The 26,482-nt window shown below is 56.4% G+C and overlaps 2 protein-coding genes across 8 annotated transcripts; one reads left to right on the top strand and one right to left on the bottom strand.

Annotated features, from left to right (window-relative positions):
• The first annotated feature begins 1,057 nt into the window (after positions 1–1,057).
• Positions 1,058–20,900, top strand: Lrrc56 (leucine rich repeat containing 56). Of its 4 annotated transcripts, XM_048361124.1 has the most exons (11): positions 1,058–1,225; positions 1,428–1,501; positions 1,897–2,084; positions 3,646–3,733; positions 5,528–5,588; positions 16,287–16,383; positions 16,459–16,659; positions 17,195–17,378; positions 17,760–18,066; positions 18,675–18,790; positions 19,926–20,900. In XM_048361124.1, exons 3-11 carry the CDS (start codon positions 1,902–1,904, stop codon positions 20,270–20,272), a joined length of 1,584 nt encoding a protein of 527 aa, XP_048217081.1. In that variant the 5' UTR covers positions 1,058–1,225; positions 1,428–1,501; positions 1,897–1,901; the 3' UTR covers positions 20,273–20,900. The 4 variants fall into 4 exon arrangements, with proteins under 4 accessions (XP_048217081.1, XP_048217082.1, XP_048217079.1 ...); XM_048361125.1 differs by lacking the exons at positions 1,058–1,225; positions 1,428–1,501; positions 18,675–18,790 and having other exon boundaries at positions 1,594–2,084; positions 17,760–17,921; positions 18,002–18,089; positions 19,926–20,125; XM_048361122.1 differs by lacking the exons at positions 1,058–1,225; positions 1,428–1,501; positions 18,675–18,790 and having other exon boundaries at positions 1,594–2,084; positions 17,760–18,089.
• On the bottom strand, positions 20,370–26,439 carry Lmntd2 (lamin tail domain containing 2). Of its 4 annotated transcripts, XM_048361117.1 has the most exons (15): positions 26,374–26,439; positions 25,264–25,325; positions 24,771–24,962; positions 24,542–24,685; positions 24,071–24,158; positions 23,806–23,961; positions 23,507–23,569; positions 23,316–23,404; positions 22,773–23,056; positions 22,322–22,412; positions 22,044–22,233; positions 21,567–21,964; positions 21,271–21,386; positions 21,126–21,178; positions 20,912–21,049 (listed from the first exon to the last, which is right to left on the bottom strand). In XM_048361117.1, exons 3-15 carry the CDS (start codon positions 24,941–24,943, stop codon positions 20,918–20,920), a joined length of 1,977 nt encoding a protein of 658 aa, XP_048217074.1. In that variant the 5' UTR covers positions 24,944–24,962; positions 25,264–25,325; positions 26,374–26,439; the 3' UTR covers positions 20,912–20,917. The 4 variants fall into 4 exon arrangements, with proteins under 4 accessions (XP_048217076.1, XP_048217074.1, XP_048217077.1 ...); XM_048361119.1 differs by lacking the exon at positions 26,374–26,439 and having other exon boundaries at positions 20,370–21,049; positions 21,567–21,763; positions 21,845–21,964; positions 24,771–25,898; XM_048361120.1 differs by lacking the exon at positions 26,374–26,439 and having other exon boundaries at positions 21,567–21,763; positions 21,845–21,964; positions 22,782–23,056; positions 24,771–25,898.
• Positions 26,440–26,482: the final 43 nt, after the last annotated feature.

Genomic DNA, 26,482 nt, shown 5'->3' with positions numbered 1-26,482 from the left:
TTTCCTGTCCCGGCTAGCTTTGAACCCCAATTCCAAGATTTCAGCTTCCTGAGTAGCTAGGATTACAGGCGTGACCCACCAGCACCTGGCTTAATCTCTATTCTTAAACCCCAAAGCCTTTGGGCTCAATCATCAGGGGGCCTAGATATGGACAGTTGAACCAGCTGCCCACAGGCACAGAGACCACTGGCCACTCAAGCTAGCTCACAGCTTTCTAAGGCCTGGGGCTGGCAGACTTGGGAGGAGATGACATCTTCCCAGAGGAATAGTGGGGACCCTTCTTGGAGCTTTAGGCCTTAATAGGATTGGCGAAAGGTAGGTGGCAGGTAAGAACATATCTTGGAGCAATATATACATTCACCTGAATAGGAAATAAACCATTACCTTGGAAGGAGTGTGGAAAGGCTCTGTATCATCAGAGAAACAAACCTGGGAAAGGGCATATAGGAAGCACAGGAATAAGGAAGGAGTCAGTCAATTGGATGGAAGCCAGGAACTGTTGGCTCATACATGTAATACTAGCTACTCAGCAGGCTGAGATCTGAGGATCACGGTTCAAAGAAGCCAGCCTAGGCAGGAAAGTCTGTGAGACTCTTATCTCCAATTAACCACCTAAAAACCTATGGAGCTGTGGCTCCAAGTGGTAGAGTGCTAGCCTTGAGGGGGGGGGGAAGCAAAACAGCTCAGGGATAGTGTCCAGGCCCTGAGTTCAAAAAGCCCACAACCAACCAAAACATAAAAAGATGGAGGGTAACAAGGTGGCCAAGGAGAAAGGATGTTGGCTGTTCTGGTCAGAATTCTAGCTGTGGGCTGGGAATATGGCCTAGTGGTAAAGTGCTTGCCTAGCATGCATGAAGCCCTGGTTTTGATTCCTCAGTACCACATAAACAGAAAAAGCCAGAAGTGGCACTGTGTCTCAAGTAGAGTGCTAGCCTTGAACTAAAGAATCCCAGGGACAGTGCCCAGGCCCTGAGTTCAAGCAAAAACAAAAAAGAATTCTAGCTGCAGCCCAGAGATCCTGAGTCTAGGGTCTAGGGCCCAGCACAGGTTTCTGTGTCTTTCAGGAGCAACAGCCAGGGAGCCTAGTGCAGGTGGGCAGTGGCACCCCAGGCAAGCTTCTCCAGAGATCTGCAGAAGGGCTCAGAGGGACAGGGTGCAGAAGAGGCCGGTCTACAGGAGATGGTTCAGAGCAGCAGACCCAGGACACCCTTCTGGGATGGAAGAAGTAGGATTTGGATGAGAATCAAGTCCCCTTGCACTGGGTGACCCAGATGGACCCCTAGGTCACAACCTGGCTCGATGTTCCTCCAAATCAGCTGGGCCAGGTCCCCTGTGCACTCAAGACCAAGCTCCATGCCAGCAGCCCAGTCTAGGTGCCACTGGGCCCAGTGACCCGGCTAGGGCCTTAACCATACACTGTCTTACAGGTGTCACCCTTGGACTGATGCTGCCTCCTTGCCCGGATGTTTGACCCACAGCACAAAGCAGCTGCTACCTTCAGGTGTGGGGCCAGCCTGTGCAGAGGGGGTAAACGAAACACCTGAAACCCTGGTCCTGGGCCCAGAAGAGCCCACCACCCAGGACCCAGGGCGTTCCAGGAACCTAGCAGCAGCAGCAGCAGCACGCTGTTGATGACAGCAGGCAGCTGATGCAGGACCCCTGGGCTCATGTGGGGCCCCAGATGGTGGGTCCAGGAGCCAGCACGCACTGTGGGCACCAAAGTAAACAAAGGGAAACAAAAGGAGGGTGTGGGTCCAGGCTGGGGACTTGAGCCAGTGCTAGGGGAGGACTTTCAGACCAGGCCAGGCTCTGTCAGGGTTGTGTTGGGTGTTCACTGGGCACAGATAGGAGACAGAGTAGAAAGTAGAAGGCCCTACTTTCTTCCTCTCCTGGCAGGTTGGATGTGGATGGACCCAGCCTGGGATGGATCCCAGGGACCTCTGCCTGGCACAGTCAATGTCCGGGTACGGGAGCTAAGCTGGCAGGGCCAGCACAACCCCTCCCCACACAGCAAGGGCTTGGGCAGCCATGGAAGCATCCACAGGGAGCAGCTAATGAAGGAGCACCTGTCTCCTGCCCGACTGGTAAGTATCAGGGGCCAGGGGCACAGCAATAGGAGCCTGCATCCTGAGGACTGATGATGTCAAGCCTGCTCTCATTCCAGCCCCTGCAACAAAGGGCCTTACATCTTTCCACCTTTTTTTTTTTTTTTTTTGGCCAGTCTTGAGGTTGAGGCTTGAACTCGGGGACTGAGCACTGTCCCTAGCTTCTTTTTGCTCAAGGCTAGCACTCTACCACTTGAGCCACAGCGCCACTTCTGGCTTTTTTCCAGGGCTTCATGCATGCTAGGCAAGCACTGTAACACTAGGCCACATTCCCAGCCCATCTTTTCACCTTTGAGACCCTATAAAACCCCAAATATCAGCAACCCCAGGGTCAAGGCCTGAGGCAGGCTGGGATTCCATATGTACTTGCCAAGGCCACTGTCTTAAACAGAGAGGACCCTCCCTCATGTGTGAACTTCACAGCACACACACAGAGGCCCAAAGTATCAGGAACTAGGAGATCTGTGTGGAGTTCCTTGTGGGAGTGTCTCCCCTGGAAGTCTAGTGTTACTCCATGCCCCCCCTCCCTGGGCCACAGTTCACTCAGCCTCAGCTTACTGGGCCTGTAGGATAACAGCAAGTGTAGGCTTTTCAAAAGCTATGGAATGGGATCTCACTGTTGGACACAGCCCTGAGACTCAGAAGTTTCCACAGAACCTAACTTCCCTAGCATCCAAGACTTGCCACCGAGATGACCCAAATGCGGTACAGGTACCACCCAGGTCCTCCCTCAGAATGACAGATCCAGGACTGGGGATATGGCCTAGTGGCAAGAGTGCCTGCCTCATATACATGAGGCCCTGGGTTGGGGATATGGCCTAGTGGCAAGAGTGCCTGCCTCATATACATGAGGCCCTGGGTTCGATTCTCCAGCACCACATATACAGAAAATGGCCAGAAGTGGCGCTGTGGCTCAAGTAGCAGAGTGCTAGCCTTGAGCAAAAAGAAGCCAGGGACAGTGCTCAGGCCCTGAGTCCAAGCCCCAGGACTGGCCAAAAAAAAAAAGAATGATAGATCCAGCCTGCCAATACAGAACCTTCAGGAGTACCCCGAGCTCCCCACTAATCCCACAGCGGGTAAGGCCTAGGGTCCTGTGAGCCCTTGCTTTCATTTGACACATGCAAAAAGAAGGCCCTGTCCTAGAGACTCAGGACAACAGGTAGAGTAGTAGGCCCCAGCCCTGCACATGTATGCATGCTGTCACTGGGCCTGAGGTAGGTTAAAGCCAGGCACCACTCAGCAGGATGGGTTCTGGACTCTGTATTGTTGGGTTTGATCTGAAGATTCCATCTGTAAAACCAGCCACTCAAGGGACAGGCTTGGCCCCCAGTCACTCTAGGGGCAGGCTTGGTCCTAGTGGCCCCCAGCCAGTTACAACCTCCAGATACCATGTTCACCCAAGTTCCCCCAGCCAAGCTGTCATGGCCCAATCCAACGTAGGTGAGGTGGGGGACTTGTGCCAGTGGGCACCTGATAGAGTCTTGCAGCTAGGAGCATGGTGGAAGCTGTTAGGGAGTGACTCCCTGTCTGATCTCTGCAGCAGGCCCTGGCCCAGGTGGATGACCTCCAAATGGTGCGGGTGCTGGAGATGTGTGTGGACACCCGTGAAAACAGCCTGGGGAACTTTGGTGAGCACCTCTGAGTCACAGTCATCCCAGGCCACTGTCACAGCCCCCACCTCTCCATTTTGGTTGTAGAAATCAAGCCAGCAGGCACCCTGGACAGCATGTCTTTCCTTAGGGTTGGGCCCCCAGCACTGAGGCGGAGGTGTTAGCCCGTCATCCATAATTCAAACTGCCCTCCAGAAGGGCCTCACCCAAACACCAGCAAACAGCACAAAGTAGCCACCGCTAAAACAGTGCCCTACGCAGCCTGGTGTTAGGGGCTCCCAGAGCTTATTTTGAAATAATTTGAAATGTAAGGACATAGAGGAATGGCACAAATCTCTCCACGTACCCTTCCCCAGAGTCTCCATGATGATGGCCTGAGGCCTCATCGCTCTTTCCCGCACACACGCACATGTGCACGCACACAAATACAACTGGGCAGCTTGCTTTTCTGATCTGTTTGAGTGTCATGGATGCTATGTCTCATGTCAATTAATTCTCCAGTATGTATTTCCTAGTGGGGAGGAATTTCCTTGAAATGCAGTGCAATGATCAAAATCAGGAAATGACACAGACACAGGACTCTTATCTGTGCCACAGGGCTATTCAGATTTCACCAGCCAACAGGAAAGAATATTGTTGTCGAGGATCCTCGTGGGTTTTGTTTGCATTTCTCTGGTTACAGTGAAGCTAAACCTGCCCCACCTTGGTTTGGCTTGTTTTCTGTTGTTTTTTTCTGTTACGTCCTTAACAGGCCAGTGTAGCCATCCTGTGCACACGTGAGGTCGGGGCCATCTGCTCTCCCTCAAGCCCTGCCACCAGGTCCGGCCAGTGGTGTCTAGGACCCAGGAATCCATGCTGCACTTGTCCTCTGTGGTTCAGAGCTTGTCTTACAGGAACAGTGCCCCACCCGAAGAAGCACTCCGAACATGAGTTTTCCTTGGGACTGGGCCAGGCTAGATAGTGACATTGCTGAGATCTGGTGTTAGTCCTATGTACCCACACAGACTGCCATTGGGGCCCCAGGTGCCCAGGGGACCCTGTCATCTTCCCCAGTCTGACTCTCTTTTCCAAGCTGAGTTCTGGAACTCATGGGCTTGTGGCCTTCCAGGGACAGCCTGTATAGTCCTGTCCATGTGTATACCTTCTCAGCCACGGGCTGCCCCCACAGAATTCAGGGGGCCAGAGGGACCACAGTGTGGGCTCTCTCTCTCTACTTCCCCTCGCTTGGGGGGGGGGGAAGGGGCTTGTCCACCCCTTCCTGGGTGGTCCTTTATTGCTCTCACGTGGGAGCAATGGCCACAGGTAGCCTCGGTGGCGTGTGGTCACAGGGTGCCCCAAAACCGCCAAGAACGACATGGATGCATGGGCCCCTGGAGAAAACCTCTAGGGCTTCTGTTTATTCAAATGAGGAGCCTCCCAGATATACCCCAAAGGCGGGCACAAGAGAGGGGCCCCTGATTGGTCCCAAGGAGCTGTCCCTCAAGTGATGTCAGGAGACTTCCTTTGTGGGCAGAGGTCCAGCCCCCCAAGAATGGCCCCTGGGGTACCCCTCTGCCATAGCACATGTGCTAGCCCCAGGAACAGGGGCTACTCTTCCTGTTAAAGACAGGAAGGGGAGGGACAGGCCGAGGTCAGCTGTGGCCCCTTAAAGGTACAGCTGACCCCAACACCACAGGCCTGGGGGAGAGGGAGAAGACCGGTAATGAAGGGTGGGGGGATGCTTGGGGTGGAGATCACTAGGTGAATGAGCAGAGAAGTCAGAGAAGTGGGCAGGGGTGCAAAGCCAAACCAGTCTCTCCCCACTCTTCACAGGAGTGCACCTCCCCAACCTGAACCAGCTGAAGCTGAATGGTAGCCGCCTCACCTCGCTCAGGTAAGTGCCTGGCCTCACCCGGGGAGGGCGAGGCTGGAGTACAGTGAGGACGAGGCTGGAGTACAGTGAGGACGAGGCTGGAGTACAGTGAGGACCAGGCTGGAGTACAGTGAGGGCGAGGCTGGAGTACAGTGAGGACGAGGCTGGAGTACAGTGAGGGCGAGGCTGGAGTACAGTGAGGACGAGGCTGGAGTACAGTGAGGACGAGGCTGGAGTACAGTGAGGACCAGGCTGGAGTACAGTGAGGGCGAGGCTGGAGTACAGTGAGGACGAGGCTGGAGTGCTGTGAGGACCAGGCTGGAGTACAGTGAGGGCGAGGCTGGAGTACAGTGAGGACGAGGCTGGAGTGCAGTGAGGGCGAGGCTGGAGTACAGTGAGGGCGAGGCTGGAGTACAGTGAGGGCGAGGCTGGAGTACAGTGAGGGCGAGGCTGGAGTACAGTGAGGGCGAGGCTGGAGTGCAGTGAGGACGAGGCTGGAGTGCAGTGAGGGCGAGGCTGGAGTACAGTGAGGGCCAGGCTGGAGTACAGTGAGGGCCAGGCTGGAGTGTAGTGAGGACGAGGCTGGTGTGCAGTGAGAACGAGGCTGGAGTACAGTGAGGGCGAGGCTGGAGTGCAGTGAGGACGAGGCTGGAGTGCAGTGAGGGCGAGGCTGGAGTACAGTGAGGACCAGGCTGGAGTACAGTGAGGGCGAGGCTGGAGTACAGTGAGGACCAGGCTGGAGTGCAGTGAGGACCAGGCTGGAGTACAGTGAGGGCGAGGCTGGAGTACAGTGAGGGCCAGGCTGGAGTGCAGTGAGGGCGAGGCTGGTGTACAGTGAGGGCGAGGCTGGAGTGCAGTGAGGATGAGGCTGGAGTGCAGTGAGGGCGAGGCTGGAGTACAGTGAGGGCGAGGCTGGAGTACAGTGAGGGCCAGGCTGGAGTGTAGTGAGGACGAGGCTGGTGTGCAGTGAGAACGAGGCTGGAGTACAGTGAGGGCGAGGCTGGAGTGCAGTGAGGACGAGGCTGGAGTGCAGTGAGGGCGAGGCTGGAGTACAGTGAGGACCAGGCTGGAGTACAGTGAGGGCGAGGCTGGAGTACAGTGAGGACCAGGCTGGAGTACAGTGAGGACCAGGCTGGAGTACAGTGAGGGCGAGGCTGGAGTACAGTGAGGGCCAGGCTGGAGTGCAGTGAGGACGAGGCTGGAGTGCAGTGAGGGCGAGGCTGGAGTGCAGTGAGGACCAGGCTGGAGTACAGTGAGGGTGAGGCTGGAGTACAGTGAGGACCAGGCTGGAGTACAGTGAGGATGAGGCTGGAGTGCAGTGAGGGCGAGGCTGGAGTACAGTGAGGGCGAGGCTGGAGTGCAGTGAGGGCGAGGCTGGAGTACAGTGAGGGCGAGGCTGGAGTACAGTGAGGGCAAGGCTGGAGTGCAGTGAGGGCGAGGCTGGAGTACAGTGAGGACCAGGCTGGAGTACAGTGAGGGCGAGGCTGGAGTACAGTGAGGGCGAGGCTGGAGTGCAGTGAGGGCCAGGCTGGAGTGCAGTGAGGGCGAGGCTGGAGTGCAGTGAGGGCGAGGCTGGAGTGCAGTGAGGGCGAGGCTGGAGTACAGTAGGGCCAGGCTGGAGTGCAGTGAGGGCGAGGCTGGAGTACAGTGAGGGCCAGGCTGGAGTACAGTGAGGGCGAGGCTGGAGTGCATTGAGGGCGAGGCTGGAGTACAGTGAGGGCCAGGCTGGAGTGCAGTGAGGACGAGGCTGGAGTGCAGTGAGGGCGAGGCTGGAGTACAGTGAGGGCCAGGCTGGAGTACAGTGAGGGCCAGGCTGGAGTGTAGTGAGGACGAGGCTGGTGTGCAGTGAGAACGAGGCTGGAGGACAGTGAGGGCGAGGCTGGAGTGCAGTGAGGACGAGGCTGGAGTGCAGTGAGGGCGAGGCTGGAGTACAGTGAGGACCAGGCTGGAGTACAGTGAGGGCGAGGCTGGAGTACAGTGAGGGCCAGGCTGGAGTGCAGTGAGGGCGAGGCTGGAGTACAGTGAGGGCGAGGCTGGAGTGCAGTGAGGATGAGGCTGGAGTGCAGTGAGGGCGAGGCTGGAGTACAGTGAGGGCGAGGCTGGAGTGCAGTGAGGATGAGGCTGGAGTGCAGTGAGGGCGAGGCTGGAGTACAGTGAGGGCGAGGCTGGAGTACAGTGAGGGCCAGGCTGGAGTGCAGGGAGGACGAGGCTGGAGTGCAGTGAGGGCGAGGCTGGAGTACAGTGCGGACCAGGCTGGAGTACAGTGAGGGAGAGGCTGGAGTACAGTGAGGGCCAGGCTGGAGTACAGTGAGGACCAGGCTGGAGTACAGTGAGGGCGAGGCTGGAGTACAGTGAGGGCCAGGCTGGAGTGCAGTGAGGACGAGGCTGGAGTCTAGTGAGGGCGAGGCTGGAGTGCAGTGAGGACCAGGCTGGAGTACAGTGAGGGTGAGGCTGGAGTACAGTGAGGACCAGGCTGGAGTACAGTGAGGATGAGGCTGGAGTGCAGTGAGGGCGAGGCTGGAGTACAGTGAGGGCGAGGCTGGAGTGCAGTGAGGGCCAGGCTGGAGTGCAGTGAGGGCGAGGCTGGAGTGCAGTGAGGGCGAGGCTGGAGTACAGTGAGGGCGAGGCTGGAGTGCAGTGAGGATGAGGCTGGAGTGCAGTGAGGGCGAGGCTGGAGTACAGTGAGGGCGAGGCTGGAGTACAGTGAGGACCAGGCTGGAGTACAGTGAGGGAGAGGCTGGAGTACAGTGAGGGCCAGGCTGGAGTACAGTGAGGACCAGGCTGGAGTACAGTGAGGGCGAGGCTGGAGTACAGTGAGGGCCAGGCTGGAGTGCAGTGAGGACGAGGCTGGAGTGCAGTGAGGGCGAGGCTGGAGTGCAGTGAGGACCAGGCTGGAGTACAGTGAGGGTGAGGCTGGAGTACAGTGAGGACCAGGCTGGAGTACAGTGAGGATGAGGCTGGAGTGCAGTGAGGGCGAGGCTGGAGTACAGTGAGGGCGAGGCTGGAGTGCATTGAGGGCCAGGCTGGAGTGCAGTGAGGGCGAGGCTGGAGTGCAGTGAGGGCGAGGCTGGAGTGCAGTGAGGGCGAGGCTGGAGTACAGTGAGGGCCAGGCTGGAGTGCAGTGAGGGCGAGGCTGGAGTACAGTGAGGGCCAGGCTGGAGTACAGTGAGGACGAGGCTGGAGTACAGTGAGGGCGAGGCTGGAGTACAGTGAGGGCGAGGCTGGAGTGCAGTGAGGGCGAGGCTGGAGTACAGTGAGGGCCAGGCTGGAGTACAGTGAGGGCCAGGCTGGAGTGTAGTGAGGACGAGGCTGGTGTGCAGTGAGAACGAGGCTGGAGGACAGTGAGGGCGAGGCTGGAGTGCAGTGAGGACGAGGCTGGAGTGCAGTGAGTGCGAGGCTGGAGTACAGTGAGGACCAGGCTGGAGTACAGTGAGGGCGAGGCTGGAGTACAGTGAGGGCCAGGCTGGAGTGCAGTGAGGGCGAGGCTGGAGTACAGTGAGGGCGAGGCTGGAGTGCAGTGAGGATGAGGCTGGAGTGCAGTGAGGGCGAGGCTGGAGTACAGTGAGGGCGAGGCTGGAGTGCAGTGAGGATGAGGCTGGAGTGCAGTGAGGGCGAGGCTGGAGTACAGTGAGGGCGAGGCTGGAGTACAGTGAGGGCCAGGCTGGAGTGCAGTGAGGACGAGGCTGGAGTGCAGTGAGGGCGAGGCTGGAGTACAGTGAGGACCAGGCTGGAGTACAGTGAGGGAGAGGCTGGAGTACAGTGAGGGCCAGGCTGGAGTACAGTGAGGACCAGGCTGGAGTACAGTGAGGGCGAGGCTGGAGTACAGTGAGGGCCAGGCTGGAGTGCAGTGAGGACGAGGCTGGAGTGCAGTGAGGGCGAGGCTGGAGTGCAGTGAGGACCAGGCTGGAGTACAGTGAGGGTGAGGCTGGAGTACAGTGAGGACCAGGCTGGAGTACAGTGAGGATGAGGCTGGAGTGCAGTGAGGGCGAGGCTGGAGTACAGTGAGGGCGAGGCTGGAGTGCAGTGAGGGCCAGGCTGGAGTGCAGTGAGGGCGAGGCTGGAGTGCAGTGAGGGCGAGGCTGGAGTGCAGTGAGGGCGAGGCTGGAGTACAGTGAGGGCCAGGCTGGAGTGCAGTGAGGGCGAGGCTGGAGTACAGTGAGGGCCAGGCTGGAGTACAGTGAGGACGAGGCTGGAGTACAGTGAGGGCGAGGCTGGAGTACAGTGAGGGCGAGGCTGGAGTGCAGTGAGGGCGAGGCTGGAGTACAGTGAGGGCCAGGCTGGAGTACAGTGAGGGCGAGGCTGGAGTACAGTGAGGGTGAGGCTGGAGTACAGTGAGGGCGAGGCTGGAGTGTAGTGAGGGCGAGGCTGGAGTGCAGTGAGGGCGAGGCTGGAGTGCAGTGAGGAGGAGGCTGGAGTACAGTGAGGGCGAGGCTGGAGTACAGTGAGGGCGAGGCTGGAGTGCAGTGAGGGCGAGGCTGGAGTACAGTGAGGGCGACGCTGGAGTACAGTGAGGGCGAGGCTGGAGTGCAGTGAGGGCGAGGCTGGAGTACAGTGAGGGCCAGGCTGGAGTACAGTGAGGACGAGGCTGGAGTACAGTGAGGGCGAGGCTGGAGTACAGTGAGGACCAGGCTGGAGTACAGTGAGGACGAGGCTGGAGTGCAGTGAGGACCAGGCTGGAGTGCAGTGATGGCGAGGCTGGAGTGCAGTGAGGACCAGGCTGGAGTACAGTGAGGGCGAGGCTGGAGTACAGTGAAAGGAGGCCGCAGGGTCTGGACCTCAGCTCGCTGCCGCTGACCCTGCAAGGCTGGAGTACAGTGAGGGCGAGGCTGGAGTACAGTGAGGGCGAGGCTGGAGTACAGTGAGGGCGAGGCTGGAGTACAGTGAGGACCAGGCTGGAGTACAGTGAGGACCAGGCTGGAGTACAGTGAGGACGAGGCTGGAGTACAGTGAGGGCGAGGCTGGAGTACAGTGAGGGTGAGGCTGGAGTGCAGTGAGGACGAGGCTGGTGTGCAGTGAGAACGAGGCTGGAGTACAGTGAGGGTGAGGCTGGAGTACAGTGAGGGCGAGGCTGGAATGCAGTGAGGGCAAGGCTGGAGTGCAGTGATGGCGAGGCTGGAGTGCAGTGAGGGCGAGGCTGGAGTACAGTGAGGGCCAGGCTGGAGTGCAGTGATGGCGAGGCTGGAGTACAGTGAGGGCGAGGCTGGAGTGCAGTGGGGGCGAGGCTGGAGTACAGTGAGGGCCAGGCTGGAGTGCAGTGAGGGCGAGGCTGGAGTACAGTGAGGGCGAGGCTGGAGTACAGTGAGGACCAGGCTGGAGTGCAGTGAGGGCGAGGCTGGAGTGCAGTGAGGGCGAGGCTGGAGTACAGTGAGGGCGAGGCTGGAGTGCAGTGGGGGCGAGGCTGGAGTACAGTGAGGGCCAGGCTGGAGTGCAGTGAGGGCGAGGCTGGAGTGCAGTGAGGGCGAGGCTGGAGTACAGTGAAAGGAGGCCGCAGGGTCTGGACCTCAGCTCGCTGCCGCTGACCCTGCAAACTCTGGTGCTACTAGGCCCTGCTGGGACCCGCAGATATTCCCTTCCAGGTGTCAGGGTCTCTTCTGGGATGGGGCTTCTCCTAGGTGGTCCCTGGAAGAGGACAAGGCCAGGTCCTGGGCCAGCCTGCTCCACAGGCACCCTGACCTCCAGGCGTCCTGTGGGCTCTGGCTCCTGAGCCTCTCTCACCTCCACACGGACAGACACATGCTGTGCACGACTGTTGTGGGTACCCAAGGCAGTCGTGCCAGGCCCTGTGGCTGGTGAGCCACAGGGTTCCCACTGGCCCCAGAAAAGGGCACTTTTTTCTCCCTTTTTGTTTTGTTTGGAAGCAGTACTAGCGTTTGTAATTACTTCTTTCATTTTATTTATTTATTTATTGCCGGTCCTGGGGCCTTGAACTCAGGTCCTGAGCACTGTCCCTGGCTTCTTTTTGCTCAAGGCTAGCACTCTGCCGCTTGAGCCACAGTGCCCCTTCTGGCCATTTTCTATATGTGTGGTGCTGGGAAATCGAACCCAGGGCTTCATGTCTATGAGGCGAGCGCTCTACCACTAGGCCATATTCCCAGCCCCAAATCTTTTGAATAATTAGCTCTCATTGGACTGGAAATAACTGAGACAAGAGAGTAACAGACTACCTAAGAGGTTTGAGCACAGGGAGTCTTGTGAAATACATCTCTAGCTTTACACAGCCAGAGCCTGGAAGCTCTGATAAGGTAATTCCAGCCAAAATTCTAGAAAGTTCTTCAGGTGTGTGAGTTGGGCTCCAAGTACTATATCCAGTTATTTCTAGGTTACTAGACAACCTCATGTTAATTGTTTTCTTAAATTTCCTTACTTGTATTGCTATTCATCCAATAAAACATCAAAAAAGAATTCAATAAAACATGGCAGATCTGGAGGTAGAAGCAAAACTAGTATGACCATGTTGCCCTGGCAGCAGCCCCCAGAGCAGAATCAGGCCTACCTGCTGACCAGAGCGAAGCCCCAGGTTCAAACCCCAGCACCCCAAAAGAACAGCAGCAACCATAATAAGTGGACAGGCCTCATGTACTCAATTTCTTGCATTGCCGTCCTTGCTTGGGATGTCAGACCTTGCTTTGTGCACACTGCACCAGTTTTCCAGGTGGGTTTTGTTGCTTCCTAAGCATTTTCTGTATATTCTGAGTATATTTTAGACTTTGCAAAACTCTTTAGCCTTTGTGCCTTTGTAGCCTTTGTGTGTCAGCTTCAGGGGTACGTACCCTCCACTTAAGCAGATCCCTTTGTTGTAATTTTTTTCCAATCCATCAATCCTGGCCAGTGCTTTTGTGCATGTTATTTGGGAATTTTCTCCCTGCTCCAGGCTACTTTTTTGTTGCTTTCTTTAAGGTTTTATCCTTTACTTTGTAGGCCTTCAACCTAGCTTACCTATGAAGTTAAGTCTGGCTGTGGCAGGATGTCAGGACCCAGTTTTATTTTCTGTTGTACAGTGAGCCCACTTTCCTGTTGCCTGACAAGCACATCCCCACCTACTGTAGTCCTGTTTATTGTCAGGGCCACCGCATGTCAATCTATTAGGAACTGTTTCATGAGCTGTTCTGGTCTTATACCACTTGTGCTAGTGATGTCCATTTTCCAGAATGACCTCATTAGTCCTGAATGAATTGTTTTCCTTGCTGGTACTGGGGTTTGAGCTCAAGGTCTCACCTCTCTGCTGGTGATCTATCACTTGTCACACCACCAGCCTGACTTTTTAATTTTATTTTCTGTGAGTCCTGGGCTTGAACTCTGGTCCTGGGTGCTGTCCCTGAGCTCGTTTTGCTCACGGCTAGCACTTTACCATTTGAGCCACGGTGCCACTTCTGACTTTCTCTGTAATTGGTGATAAGAGTTGGACAAACTTTCCTGCCCAGGCTGGCTTTGAACTGCAGTCCTCAGATCTCAGCCTCCTGAGTAGCTAGGATTACAGGCATAAGCATCAGTACCTGTCATGAAGATGCAATCTTGAGGGCTTTTTTGCCTGGTCTAGATTCAAACCATGATCCTCCAGATTATAGCCTCCTGAGAACTAGGATCACAGGTGATCCCTCGCCTATTGTGGGAGTTATGTTCCAGAGACCCCCTCGATGGGTAAAAATCCACAAAGTAGCAGCATGTGTGTGTGTGTGTGTGTGTGCGTGCGTGTGCTTTATAAGCCCTTCCCACTCTCCTATAAATCCTTCCCACTCTTACTAACCTTTCCCACATTCTTATAAACACTCCATATGCTCTTAAGCACTTTCTACACTCATAAACCTACATAATTTTAACAACACTTAAAATTCTATGTGGGTTCAAACCAGTGAAGTATGTACAACTTGGATGATGAAGATCATGAATCATGTAGCTGTGCGGTGCTGGTGGTGGCGGCGAAGGTGATACCGACGAGATGAACGCACTGCACAGCCAAGCAGAGCACTGCAGTGCTTCTGAAGGCTCCGCTTCATCAGGCACTTGAACAGGTGCTGCCGTGTCTTTGCCCTGGGCCATAACTTCTACTTCTGCTAAAGGTGTAGGCATAACGGATCGCTTCATCTGAGGGCTGAACATAGTTATGCTGAGTGGCTGGTGCTGCTTTTTCTTCTGCGTGAGAAGAGTTATATAAACTGACATGCCACTCTCAATTGTATTTGTGAAGTGCAGTGAACGCATTTGGGGGTCCCATTCTTCAGCCACTCACTGAAGTTCTCTGGCCATTCTGGTCATGGTTGCAATACAATCAAGTGTTAGGCCAGCCTCCTCCTCTTCTCCGACCCGTAGTTCTTCTTGTTTTTCATCCTCTTCACTTGCTGATTTTTGTCTCATCCATGTTAAAAACTTGTTCAGGCACATAGCCCCCTTCCTTGATGATTTGAACATGTCGTTCACGTACTCCTCGGCTCCAGCTTTACCCACAGAGGCAGCTTCTCAATGCAGAGAAATATTCTTGAGTCCTAAGAGTCTTGAATTTTGTCAAGCCAGCCCTTGATAGCACTGAATGGGGTTGGTCTGGTGGGAAAAGCACCCAGTGGTGCTGTGTCTTCGTCGTCTATCCTCCTCTTCATCCTCCTCACTGTCGTGAACGTCCCAGCTTTCCAAAACAGTATCATAAAGTTTCTTGGCCTTTGACCGGATGGTGTTGGGATCCAGCGAGATATTATTCTTCCTGCAGTCATTTATCCACAGGTCCAGTGCAGACTCCAGCTTCACAATGGCCTTATTGCGGGAAGTGACCACCCTCTTTGCAGTCTTGTTAAAAGTCATCATTGCTGTAGACCTAATATTCTTCTCATCTTTCCCTACGTAGTGAACAGTAGATGGGTTGATCCCGTAGTGGCGGCCTACAGCCATGTAGCTTTTACTTTCCTTTTAAAATGTTGAGAAGTTCCACCTTTTCTCTGATGGTAAGCACCTTCCTCTGGTGCTTGGGTTCACTGCTAGAAGCCTTAGATGATGTAGAACTTTGGGGCAGCATTGTAGGGCTTGAAATAAATTCACTCTTTGATGAAAGTTTCACACAAATATACCACTGAGCAACACTACATGCAGCAATCAGACATCAACGTGAAGTGGACAAGGAGAGATGCTGAATGTGTAGGCACAGTGAGGGAGCACAAACAGGCCAATGCTATGGCCACTGAGCCAATCAGCGCCCAGGGTACAGAACAGAGTGCTGTGGTTGGTCGCCTTTCATTCCATCAGCCAAAAGTGTGCTGTGTACTATCTCACGTTGGCAAACTTGGGCAAGTGGTACTGGAGTGCTGCGTTTCCATTGTGTACAGTACAGTATTCATCCACTGAAGAAATACATACTGTATTCTATTTTGATTTAATACTTTTATGCCGGTCTTTCATATAGAGCAGCGACTGTACCAAGTGTCCTCAGTACCCTTCCCTGTGCCCTCTGGAAGTAGAATTCCACTATCTCATTGCCATGGGCCTGGTGACACCAGCCTTCTGGAAGGCAGAGTTCCCTGGAAGCAGAGACACACAGGCCCCACTGCTGCAGGGCTTGTGTTCACTAGCAAGTTTCTTTCTGTTGTTTTGTTTGGTTGACTGCTGCAAACTTAGAGAAGTGCTATAATGATTTTAAAATAGTGTGTATGTGTGTCGATGTGACAGTACCGGGGATCGAACTCAGAGCCTGGGCACTGCCCCTTAGCTTTTTCCAATCAAGGCTGGAGTGCTACCACCTGAGCCACAGCAAGCCAGAAGTATAGATTCTCACAGGCTTTCCTGCCTGGGCTGGCTTTGAACCTGGATCCTCAGATCTGTCTCCTGAGTAAGCTAGGGTTACAAGTGTGAGCCACCAGCACCCGCCTCACACTATTTTTTTTTGAGTGAAAAGGTTAAGTCTTTCCTCAGATTTCTCCACTGAAACATTCAAAGCCAGAAGTATCTATACATGCTTGATAGTAAGGGGGCATGATCCAAGACCTCACACCCCAACAAACAAGCAGATACAGCAAATGTCCACGAGAGGCAAGAGATAAAGCATCTGTGAGCATAGAATCGCTAGACACCAACTCCAGCCTAGGAAAGTGATTAGAAAAGCCATTTAAACCAACAGATGACATAAAGGCTGACCCTTTGTAACTGAAGGACAAAGACTATGTAAGCACAGATTAAGGCAACAGTAGAAAATTTAAAAAACCTACCAGATGCATGGTAGATGAAATCTAAGCCAAGGGAGGTTCTGAGCTGGAGGTGGAGCTGAAGCAAGTGCCCAGCATGGAGCGATTGTGCTTACTCTCAAAGCCTGAGTGTGGTAAGGTGGCTTTCACATAAGGACGTGACCTCAGCACTGCAGGACCTTCATGAAGAGCATCCTACAGGTCCTCAGGTGTGGGTGCTTGTGGAGGAATGCAGGGAGACGCTGACTGTAGCAAGGATTGATGGGAGAGGATGCACTGGGCCACAGGAAGGGCAAGGCTAAGCCGTCCATTTGAAGGCAGCTCCCCAGGACCAAACCCAGACCCAGACCTTCCAAGGACTAAGTAAGTTGGAGGGTATTCTAACTATGCTGCGGCCAGGAGATTACAGCAAGGGGAGAGGTCTCTGGGGACTTTTCCTCAGCTGGAGGTTGCCAGAAGGCAGCTGTCACCACCCCTGGTACCCGGAGACAGCCAGCATGGATGACAGCTTGGCTAGACAGGGCTCTCCATCTAAGGCCTGCGCTGCTCTCTTCCACAGAGACCTAGGCACCTCTCTGGGAAGCCTGCAGGTGCTGTGGTTGGCTCGTTGTGGCCTGACCGACCTAGACGGCATTGGCTCCCTCCCAACACTGAAGGTGGGTCTGTGGCACTCAAGGGAAGGGGTGGGTGACTGGAGCCGGCCCTGGATGACACTCCCATGTGGCCCCCAGGAACTCTATGTCTCCTACAACAACATCTCGGACCTGAGCCCACTGTGCCTGCTCGAGCAGCTGGAGGTGCTGGACCTTGAGGGCAACAGCGTGGATGACCTGGGGCAGGTGCGATACCTGCAGCTGTGCCCACGACTGGCCACGCTCACGCTGGAGGGCAATTTGGTGTGCCTAAGGCCAGCCCCTGGCCCTTCCAACAAGGTGTGGGTGATGGACACCCAGCCAGTATGTGTGTTGGGGAGGGGCCCCCATGCCCAGGGACCTCTGTCCACATGTGGCCCGTGCTTGTCCTCACTGAGCTTGACTCCTGGAACTACCACACACACACACACACACACACACACACACACACACACACACACACACACACGTCCCTTGCTTACCTCACACGAATGTACCCCACACAGACCACACACACCCTGCTCACTGTGCACCTCAGTGGCTGCTGCTTGCAGGGGGTGGGGGGTGTTCCTGCTGGACCAGCGTCCACCCAGAGCACAGTGGCTGCTCCAGCGAGCAACAGCCAAGTTCAGCACCACAGGCTGGAGGACATCACAGGACCAGGGTCACATCCTGAGTGGGTGAAAAACCCATCCAGGATGTCAGTAGGTGGGCAGCAAATCAAGGCCCTGGCTCCTCTATCCTAACCCACGGTGGTGTGAGGGGGGAGCCCGAGGACACCGCTGGCCTGAAGAGCCCCAAGTCTGCTGTCCCTCCACCCCCCCCATCCCTGCAGGCATCCCAAGGCTACAACTACAGGGCAGAAGTGAGGAAGCTCATCCCCCAGCTGCATACCCTGGATGAGATGCCTGCCACACACACACACCTGCCAGACACCCAGACGTTGAACCAGGACTGGCTCATGGTGAAGGAGGCCATCAAGGAAAGCAGCCTTCTAGACAGTCTCCTGCCCCGGCTAGGTAAGGCATGAGTTATGTGTGGACCCTGCTGTTGAGTCTTAGCCTCTGGCCCAGGAGAGGCCTCCACTAGCCACTGAGGACAGAGCTCTCCCAGAACCCCAGAGTCCATCAGTAACCCAGACAGGCTTCCACAAACCCTGAAGCCTCTCAGGCCCTCCCAGCATTCTCCCCGGGCTCCCCGAACAATGCACGTTAGCCCCAGTCCAGGATAGTGTTCCAAGGGCTCTGCATTTGCAGCAGGAGAGGAAAATCTGCAACCTAGGATCTGTCTGGAAGGAGAGAGACCTGAGGGGCAAACCTCAAAACACAGTTTCTCAGGTAAGAGGGATGTGCTCTGTGGCTCTCAAGCAAGTCAGAGACCTCTAGTTCTGTTCTGGACAGATCACTCCCCTGGAGCCACCATGCAGAAACCTGACTCAGTGCTGCCCCTGTCAGAGACCCAGCCGTGGTCCCTGTCTCTGCTGGTCCCTGGGGGACACCTGCCTGAAGGCCTGCTTCCTGAGGACCCAGTCCCGGGAGACCATGCCAGCAACCTCACCCACGGTAACTGCTCTGCCCCAGCCCAAGGCAAACCCTATTATGCCTCCACTCCAAACCAGGCACAGACACAGCTTCTTCTTCAGGTGCTTGGCAAGTCCTCTGTGGGAACCCCACCAAAGGCCTGCGAGAGCGTAGACACCAGTGCCAGGTACACCCTCCCCACACCCCAAGGTGAGCCAGGACGCCAGCCCTCCCACAGCGAACCAACACTCAGAGCTCTCCCCAATAGGAGACTATCACCCAGAGGCCCTCTTCCCTCAAGGGGCCACCACCTAGCATACTTTCCCCCACAGCGGGCCATCAACCAGAACCTGTCCCCCTGGAGTGGACCACCACTCAGATCCCCAACCTCCACCGTGGGCCAGCACCCAATTCTCTGCCTGCAGCCGTTCCAGGGCCAGGGTCCCCAAACCAGTCCATTTTCTCCCTGGGCATGTGTACCCCTGAGTAGCTGCCAGAGCTAGATTTAACCTCCAGCCTACACCCCACGACCTGATCTTACAGGCAGCTGTGAACCTGGATAGGGTTGGGCTTTGGGCCAAGGGAGCTTGGTGCCCCTCCTCTGTGAACCCTGCCATGGTGACCTGTCTGGCATGGGGGTACCTGGGCTGTGTGTCGGGGGGGGTACCTTGCCTGGATAGCTACTGGACCATAATATATCCAATGTAGTTGACATGTCTCACACTCGTTTGGAGCCGTGTTCAGGACAGATATGACTACAGCCCCTCCTCCTCATTTCAGTACCCTCCCCCATAGGAAGGTGTCCCAGAAGAAAGGGGCTGCAGCTTTTCAGGACCCACTGAGGGCCTCTGAAGAACAGGAGGACCCGTTTGAGCCCAAGACTTCCCCCAGCCCTCCAAGCCTGACCTCAGGTACTCCCCCCGAGAGGCCGAGTGACCCCTTGCCTGAGATGAGCACATGGGAGCCCAGCTCCTCCTCTGCTGGGCTGGGGAGGGGTTGTAAAGGACAGTCCTCTCTTGGGGAGGGTGGAGCCCATCCCAGTCAATTCCCCATACACATACACCAGGGGTCTGGGAGCCACCTGGGCTAGACACAAGAGGGAGAGGCACCCCACAAGAGGATACTGTGGAGGGGGGCAGAGGGGCCAGGGATATCCACAGCAGGGCGTGCTCCCATCTCAGGAGTCTGTTGGAAGACCAAGGCAGGGTCACTTCATCCCAGACAGGACCTGTGCTGGACTCGGGGGTGCAGAACGAAGGAGATGAAATGGGAGCTCAGGGAGGGGCTCTCTCCAAGGTCACTGGCTTCAGAAGAGACTGCAGCTTTAAGTCAGACCCCTCACCTAGCAGTAGTGGGCAGGCCTAGAGAGGAATGCTGCAGGCATGAGTAACAGGAGCAGGGCTTAAAGGTTGGCAAAGAAACCCTCTCTGAAGGATGGGCAGAGGACAGAGCAGCCAAACCTTTGCCCTTCTGGTGCCTTCCGGCTAGTGTCTGGACAGTTGGGTGGAAAAATGGCCCTGAGACAGAAGTGAACAGCTGGCCAAACTTGAGGGGAAGCAGGAGAGATCGCAAGGGCACTCTAGGACAAAGAGGTACCTGGGCCTCCCACTCCAGTCAGAAGGCCCAGGTGGCCCTGGCCACCTGCCTCACACTAGCCTATGAGCTTCAGAACTGGTCTGCAGTTATTAGCCTGCGACAGGCCCTCAGGTGTGGGATCTGATGATCCAAAGCCAGAGCCCAGATCTTGTGGGCTCTTTGCTGCCCAAAAGATAGCCAGCCCAAGTAGTAGAAGTCATGGGGCTGGAGTCACTGCAGTCTAGTCATGGAGCTGGAAAGAGAAAATGGACAGAGGGGTGTGCCTGGGCGGGGGGGGGGGGGGTGTTGCCACCTGTAAGGCAGGATGAACTCTGAAACCCTTTTTGCCTGTGGTGCCCCCTCCTGGCCACCATGTCCAGGCTACAGGACAGGGAGTTGGGTGGGAACCTCCCACCTGGCTGAACCTCTGTTTGAAGGGCTTCTCTGACATGTTCTTTCCTTGCTTTCTAGGGCTTTCCAGGACCTTGTGCTGTCACCTGATCCCTACTCCTCCCAAGTACCCAAGGCCACCTAATTCAGGCAACAGCTCTCCAGAGGGGTCTGCTGACCTGCCCTTTAGAGGGCGCAGGCTCCGAGCCCTGGGAAGCCTGGGCCCCAACCCTGTCGACAGGCCTTGCCTGGGTCCAAGGCTGGCTACAGTAACAGCCCTGAGAGCCCTGGAGGTGTCCTCAGGCCCCGACCCTCGAATCCAGGGGTGTCCAGACACAAACCTAGCAACAGATCCAGCAGCTAGGCCACCAGGCCTCCGCTGTCTACCTCATCTAAATCCTATCCCTCCAGCCCATTCCCACCCTTAGCCCCCAACCCTGCCCCACTGACGGGCTTGCCTCACTGGGAGCTGAGGGGTGCCCAGAAGATCTTGAGGACACTATGAAGATACTGGCCTCACAGAACTCCTCAGCATCTAGTGGACATAGGGACAGGAGGTGAGCCTGATACTGGAGAGGCCCCTCTTGGTGGAGAGAAGTCCAGGACTTGGGATAGCCAGGGGCATCAGAGTTCAGACCCCACGTTAGATCTGAGGGTTGGGAAGTCCCAGCTCCCTGCCATTGCCTAGCCTACTCACCCCTCTCATGGGATCTGTTTCCCAGAAAGGAGGGACAGGTTTAAAGAGGCCGTGGCAAGGAAGATGTGGGCAGGCTGAGGTAGCTGGGCTCTGTGGATGCCCCCGACCCTGAAAGTACCTTCTTTGTTGCCCATGGTCCAAGATGTTCACCTAGACCTCCAAGGGTACACCCAGAACTCCCGTCCTCAGTGGCTTTGTAGGTTTCCTGCCTGCTAGGTTAGGGGTTAGAAGATGGTTCTGTCCTCTTGGAACACGATACTCCAGGAACCAGTCAAATCATTTTCAAGACTCAGGTGTTCAGAAATGCTGTTTACTTTGTAGGCAAAGTTGGTTCAATAAATTATGCAGCTGGCACTGCCTGCCTGGCCAGAGCCCCCTACATCCTCCGGCATACATCGGTGGTGATGGGTGGGCAGCAGAGAAAGCGAAAGCCGTATTTGCTCTCAGCTGTGCTCTGCACAGACAAAGCCACCATGGGGCAGCTCCGGTCTACACTTTTCCGGCATACCTGCAGAACAAGCTGGGCCTGAAGCCGTGTGGGCAAGGGCAGACCTGGAAGGAGCTGGGCAGGAGCACACACTTACCTGGAACTTGTGCTCCCTCCTATTCAAACAGTTCTCTAGGCGCGGCCCAGCCTCTGTGTGGGACAGGCTGGAGTCAGGCTGGCCAGCCACGGTCCCTATGACAGAGGGAGGGTCAGTCCATCCTCCCGCTGCAGCCCATGCTCACCAGGGATGGTGGGCAGGAGCTTCTGTATCCCAGTCTTGGTGCCTTCCCACTGTGCCAGACCCCTGCCTGGGTGGCAAGGCTTGCGAGTGCTCAGCCGTGGCAAAATGCCCAGAGTCCTGGTGGAACAGGGGCATTCTGGTCAATCTGGGAAGAGAAGGGGACTGGCATGGTACAGGAGGGTTCTGAGCAAGGCAGCGGTTCTAGCCGAGGCAGGGCCTAGGGAGGTGGGGGTGCTCCCAGGGGGGACATGGAAGACAAGTTTTGCTGGCTAGGACGACTGAGGGACTGATGCCCACCCTGGCTTCCGGCGTCCAGACCTGGACTCCGACACTCTGCCCTTGCATACGGATGAAGGCCAGCGCTGCTGTTCATGGGTGTCTGTCCCAAGTCCAGCCTCAGAGAGAGGGAAACAATCAATAGACCAGTCCATGTTGTCCTCAAAGGTTCTGGAGCCCAGGGTGACATCGTGTGGGGCTTGGTGCTCACTGAGGACCTTCAGGGCCAGCAGGGGTACATCAGTAACCCCTGCCCTGCTCGGCCTGCCCAAGCCTTCCCGACTGGGACCAGCACCGACCTGACCCTCCGCATTTAGGAGCAGCGTCACGCAGGCCTGACTGGAGTGGAAGTGGAAGGGCTCCTGGCCCAAGGATACAGCAGGCTGCTTCTTGGTGCATCGCGTCCTCTCACCCCACACCTGGGAAAGGCATGAGACATTGGGTGAGGGGCAGAGCGCTGGAGAGGGCCTGCACGGGCTCATGGACAATGGGGCACACCGTAATGTGGTGTCTTGGGGCAAGCAGGGTGCCAGGTGGGAAGCGGAACATGCACACTGGGAAATTCTGCACCAGCTGCTGCAGCAGGAAGCCGCCCAGGTCCACAGTCTCCTCTAGTGACTGGTTGAGGATGCGGACAAACTTCTCACGGCAGTTCACGGCTGCAATCTTCAAGCACCAGTTGGCCTGGCTGGGGCAGAAAAGGAGTGCGGAGCAAGTGCGCTCACCCAAACGGCTGCCCTCCTGCAGGTGTGCTTATGGCTGGGCAACCTCCTCACCTCAGTTGGTGCCCAGAACACTGGTGGTCAACATCTGCATAGGACTTCAGGACTGTCTTGGTGAGCGGGCCTGAGTGAGGTTTCTGGCGATCTACAGAAACGAGTGTTCTCAGGGAGGGAGGCACCACATGTGCCATGTGGGGACAGTACCTTATGAGGCCAGACAGGCAGCATGCGGGGGCTACATGACAAGAGAGCAGGGTTTGTGCCAGTCCTGGGACTTGAACTCAGGGCCTGAGCACTGTCCTTGGGTGCTTTTTGTTCCAGGCTAGCACGCTACCCACTCGACCACTTGAGCCACAGCATCACTTCTGGCTTTTTCTATATATGTGGTGCTGAGGAATCGAACCCAGGGCTTCACTCATGCTAGACAAGCACCCTACCACTAGGCCACACTTCTAGCCCCAGGGGCAGCTGGATTCTGAGGGCCTAAAGAGAGGTGGAGTCCTACCCTCTCCACCTTCTGTCTCTTTGCTGAAGCTGTCAGTCCATGCCTGGATCTGCTCAGAGGAAGACAAGTCTGTGGCCTGGGCTGGATACCCTGTCCCCTTCTGCTCTTGGGAACGCAGGATAGGCTGGCAGTGGTTAGAGTCAGTGTCGGTGCCCTCTGAGCTGCTCGTGCCCACCACGGGCAAAGAGCTCCACTCCAGGTTCTTGCCAGGCCTCTCCAGATGCTTGTCAGGGTAATCCAAGCTCCATGTGTCCAGTGACGGGGGCGGACGGGCCTGGGGCTGCCTGGAGCCATGTTCTGATCACTAGGTGCTCTGACTCCCAGACCCCAGCCCTGCCATCACCCAAGTCTGTGGCAAGTAACAATGGCCCAGTAGCTCCTTCATCTTGAACCCACCCTACAGATTAAAGCCTAGGCTTGGAGGAATTAAAGGACTTATTTAGGGATACTTAAAGATAGAAGGAGATCTGACTTACTTCTGCCAAGCCAAGCCTTCCTTCTTGCCCTGGCCCCTGGGGCTCCCGGCCCAAAGCAGTTAGTTACCTCTGCTCCACACTGGACTTGATGTTGGTTAGGAGGTTGGGGAATCGGCGGGCAATGCTATTCCAGTCCACATCCTCCAGCCGGAAACCCTGGGCAGGAAGAAACAGATATGTGGCGCTGGTAGGGCACTGGAGGCCTCATCAAGCAAGTGGAATGCCTCTTGTGGGGGAGGGGGGGCGGGTCTTGCTCACCTCCCCAGTCTGTTCATTATCTGAGAAGTCACTGGGTTCCATTAGTGTCTCTGCAGTGATCACCTGCAAGGGACATAGGCCAGGGGAAGACGCCTCACCCCCCCCCATGGCACCTCTCCATCCCTTTCTACCTTATTGGCACCTCTGCCAGGTGGGCAGGAATGCAGGCCACGTGATTCCTCTTTGTGGAGGCAGCCTGACCGAGGGCAAGCTAGGAACCCTAACAGAAGCACTCAACAGAGCAGCATAATGGCCTCCAAAGAGGGCTAGAGAGGAGGAGCCCAGGGGCTCAAGCTCACTTCCACACTGCCAGTCTGTGACCGAAGTATGCGGCCCACCCAGGAGGAGTGGGCCAGATGCAGAAGACATGACTTCTGGAAATTCTGTAGCTCATCCTCCAGCTGCTGCACCATGTGGAGGGTCTGCATCAGCTGCTTCTCCAAGAGCTCTTTCTCCTGCTCAGGAGAACCAGCCAGTGAGGAGCCACCTGCTGTCCTGTTCCCAGGGCCAGCCTAGGCATACTTGCCAGGGACCTGCCCCAACTCCCAGCTCCTAACGCCTCACCAGCTGGGCTTGTTCTTTCTGTGCTTTGAGATCCAGGGTCAACTTCTGGACCCGGTTCTGCAGGAACTTTTCCTGAGCGCAGTAGCTCCTAGGGAGAGAGGCAATCTCATCTCAGCAGTCCCTATCTCTGGATCAGGCAGGGGGTTCCTGAGGGTAGGTCAGCATCAGAGTGGGCTAGGATTTAGGGTTACAGTGCAGCAGGTTAAGGCACTTTGTGCCCTGGTAGGTTTGAGGAGGGGTCAACATGCTTGGGGCTATGGTTATACTTAGAGCATAGAAACTTGTTTAAGATTAGAGCACAGCCTAGGGGGTTCCCTCATCAAGCAAGGACAAATGTTAGCGATAAAGACTGTCAAAGTACTAGTGCTAGAAACAAGGAAGTACTAGCTCAGCAGTTGGGGTTGGTATTTGACAGAAACCAGAAGGTGGGGCATACAGAAGCTGGGTTGGGCTGGGGATTTCACTGCTGACCTCTCCGGGGGAATCCCTGCCACCTCCTGTAGGATGTGACAGTGCCGGTCATTCTGGAGGGCCCACCGCAGTGACTGGATCTCCAGTTCTTTCTGTTTCCACAGCAGCTTCAGGGCTCGGGGGTCCAGGGCCTCAGGGGCCAACCTGCAATTCCAGTGTCCCTGCTGCTTAACCAGCCTGGTCCTCTGGCCAGCTCAGGAGGCCGGCCACCTGTCCTTCCCCTCCTTACTGCTGGTTGACCACCGGTGCAGAGCAGGGCTTAGCGTCCTGGGAACATGAAGGATCCCCTGTGTCTGCAGGTGTGCCAGCTGGAAGCCCCACATCACTGCTGGCCGGCTCTCCATCTGCTGGCACCAGGGGCACCTGCTCCTCTTCAGACTCTACAGAAGACTCTGGGACCATGCTCGATGTTGGTCAGGAGCTGGGAGGGAAAGTAGGCTCAAGTTTGCCCTTGTATCCCAGGTATGGGTACCTCATGGAGCTTACATGGGTCAGAGAGAAGTGAACAGTTCACCAGGGGTCACTGAGGAGGCCCACATGTATGTGTCCACCCCATAGGAGAGAGGGCTGTTGGTTGCTTGAGTGTTCTCAGTGTGTCCACCAGCTGTCTCCTCTTTGTCCCCCTAATTCTCAGCCTAGAGCAAAGGTCAGAAGTGATGGCACTCTACCTGTGACTCTCACTCACATCTCCCCAGCCCAAAGGGTTCACCACCAACACTGACCTGAGGCCTGAGCCTTTAGCAGGCCTAGGGAAAGATGGGTTCTATCCTGTTGCCATGGATACCTGCATCCAGAAGGAGAAGGGCTGTTTGTTAACAGAAGCTTCCAAGGAGACCCAGCCCGAGTGAGTGAGTTGAGTTCTGGGCCAGCCCAGCCTAGAAGTATAAGGGATGGGCTAGCCCAGCTAAAGACCAATGGATCACATAGACTCCTGGAACCCCTCCCTAGTCAATGGTGATTGGTGGATTGGGGGCTCAGAGCCCGTGCTCTAATAGCAGTGAAGGGTAGACCTGACTGCCTTAGACCTCAATGGCTAGCATTCACCTACCTAACACACAAATGGAAACTTCACTTTTCCCTCCCCATTGCCACACCTCCTGGACCACCTCAGCGGTGGACCATCCCAGGGAGCCCCAGGGGGCATTCCCACTGTTGCAGGATCAAAGTGAGGCCTAGAAGTGGCCTACTCCAGTCTCTATATCCAACTTCGTTCCTTCTCTCATACCTTCAACTTTTGCCACTTAGTGCCTCAGGAGGGTCCTTCTGGGTGGACACAGAGGCCTCAAAAGAGGCTGGGCACGGGAGACAAAGGGGTGGAAGAACTACACCACCCTACACACACCCCCAGCATCCGAGTGGGGCGGAGCAGATAGCCGTGGGGCTCCAGCCTCTGACTCTCCCACCAGAACAGCGGGGAAGGGGTGGAGGAGCGGCTCTAAGTCCGACTCAGTGGGCAAAGCCGGGTCGTCTGGCGGGCAGTTCCGGAGGGCACTGGGCCCCACTGGGGGCGGGATGGAGCCTCAAACAAAGAGCCTGGGGCCTTTGTCCCAAGCAGCTTCCGAGGGTGTCCCCCTCCCCCACCGGGGCTGCGGCGCCCACCAGCGCTGCCGGCGCTCGGGGCCACCGCTCGTCCCGCCGGGCGCCGGGGGGCTCCCCCTCCTCCCGCCCGGCGCCCCTCCTCCCGCAGGATCTAAGCCGGCCGACTCGAGGGGACGGGGTCGGAAGAGCCCAGGCCCGCAGGGCTGTTCAGGGAAAGGAGACGCTTTGGCCGCGCCACCCCTTGGGCGCAGGACCCCAGCCCGACGCTCCCTCGCTGGGAGGACCCGTCACACCGGAAAGCTACTGCGGAAGTCGGCGGGCCAGCACGACTCACTCCCGCGCGGAGACGCGGCGGGCGGCGGGCGGCCGCGGCGGCGGCGGGCGCTTCCGCGTTGCTCTCGG

The sequence above is a fragment of the Perognathus longimembris genome, chromosome 13 (assembly GCF_023159225.1).
Source record: "Perognathus longimembris pacificus isolate PPM17 chromosome 13, ASM2315922v1, whole genome shotgun sequence".
In the NCBI taxonomy this organism is placed as follows: Eukaryota; Metazoa; Chordata; class Mammalia; order Rodentia; family Heteromyidae; genus Perognathus; species Perognathus longimembris.
Note: the sequence above shows the minus strand (reverse complement) of the source record. Positions and strands in the feature narration are given on the sequence as shown.

Bases quoted from the DNA above. Each gene is read 5' to 3' on its own strand.
- Lrrc56 (XM_048361122.1), top strand. From the start codon at position 1,668: ATGTGGGGCCCCAGATGGTGGGTCCAGGAGCCAGCACGCACTGTGGGC. The intron at 3,734-5,527 runs GTGAGCACCTCT...CACTCTTCACAG, and splicing joins AAACAGCCTGGGGAACTTTG to GAGTGCACCTCCCCAACCTG. The intron at 16,660-17,194 runs GTGTGGGTGATG...CCATCCCTGCAG, and splicing joins CCCCTGGCCCTTCCAACAAG to GCATCCCAAGGCTACAACTA.
- Lmntd2 (XM_048361117.1), bottom strand. From the start codon at position 24,943: ATGGTCCCAGAGTCTTCTGTAGAGTCTGAAGAGGAGCAGGTGCCCCTG. The intron at 23,057-23,315 runs GTAACTAACTGC...ACATGGCTCCAG, and splicing joins AAGTCCAGTGTGGAGCAGAG to GCAGCCCCAGGCCCGTCCGC. The intron at 22,413-22,772 runs GTAGGACTCCAC...TCGTTTCTGTAG, and splicing joins AGAGACAGAAGGTGGAGAGG to ATCGCCAGAAACCTCACTCA.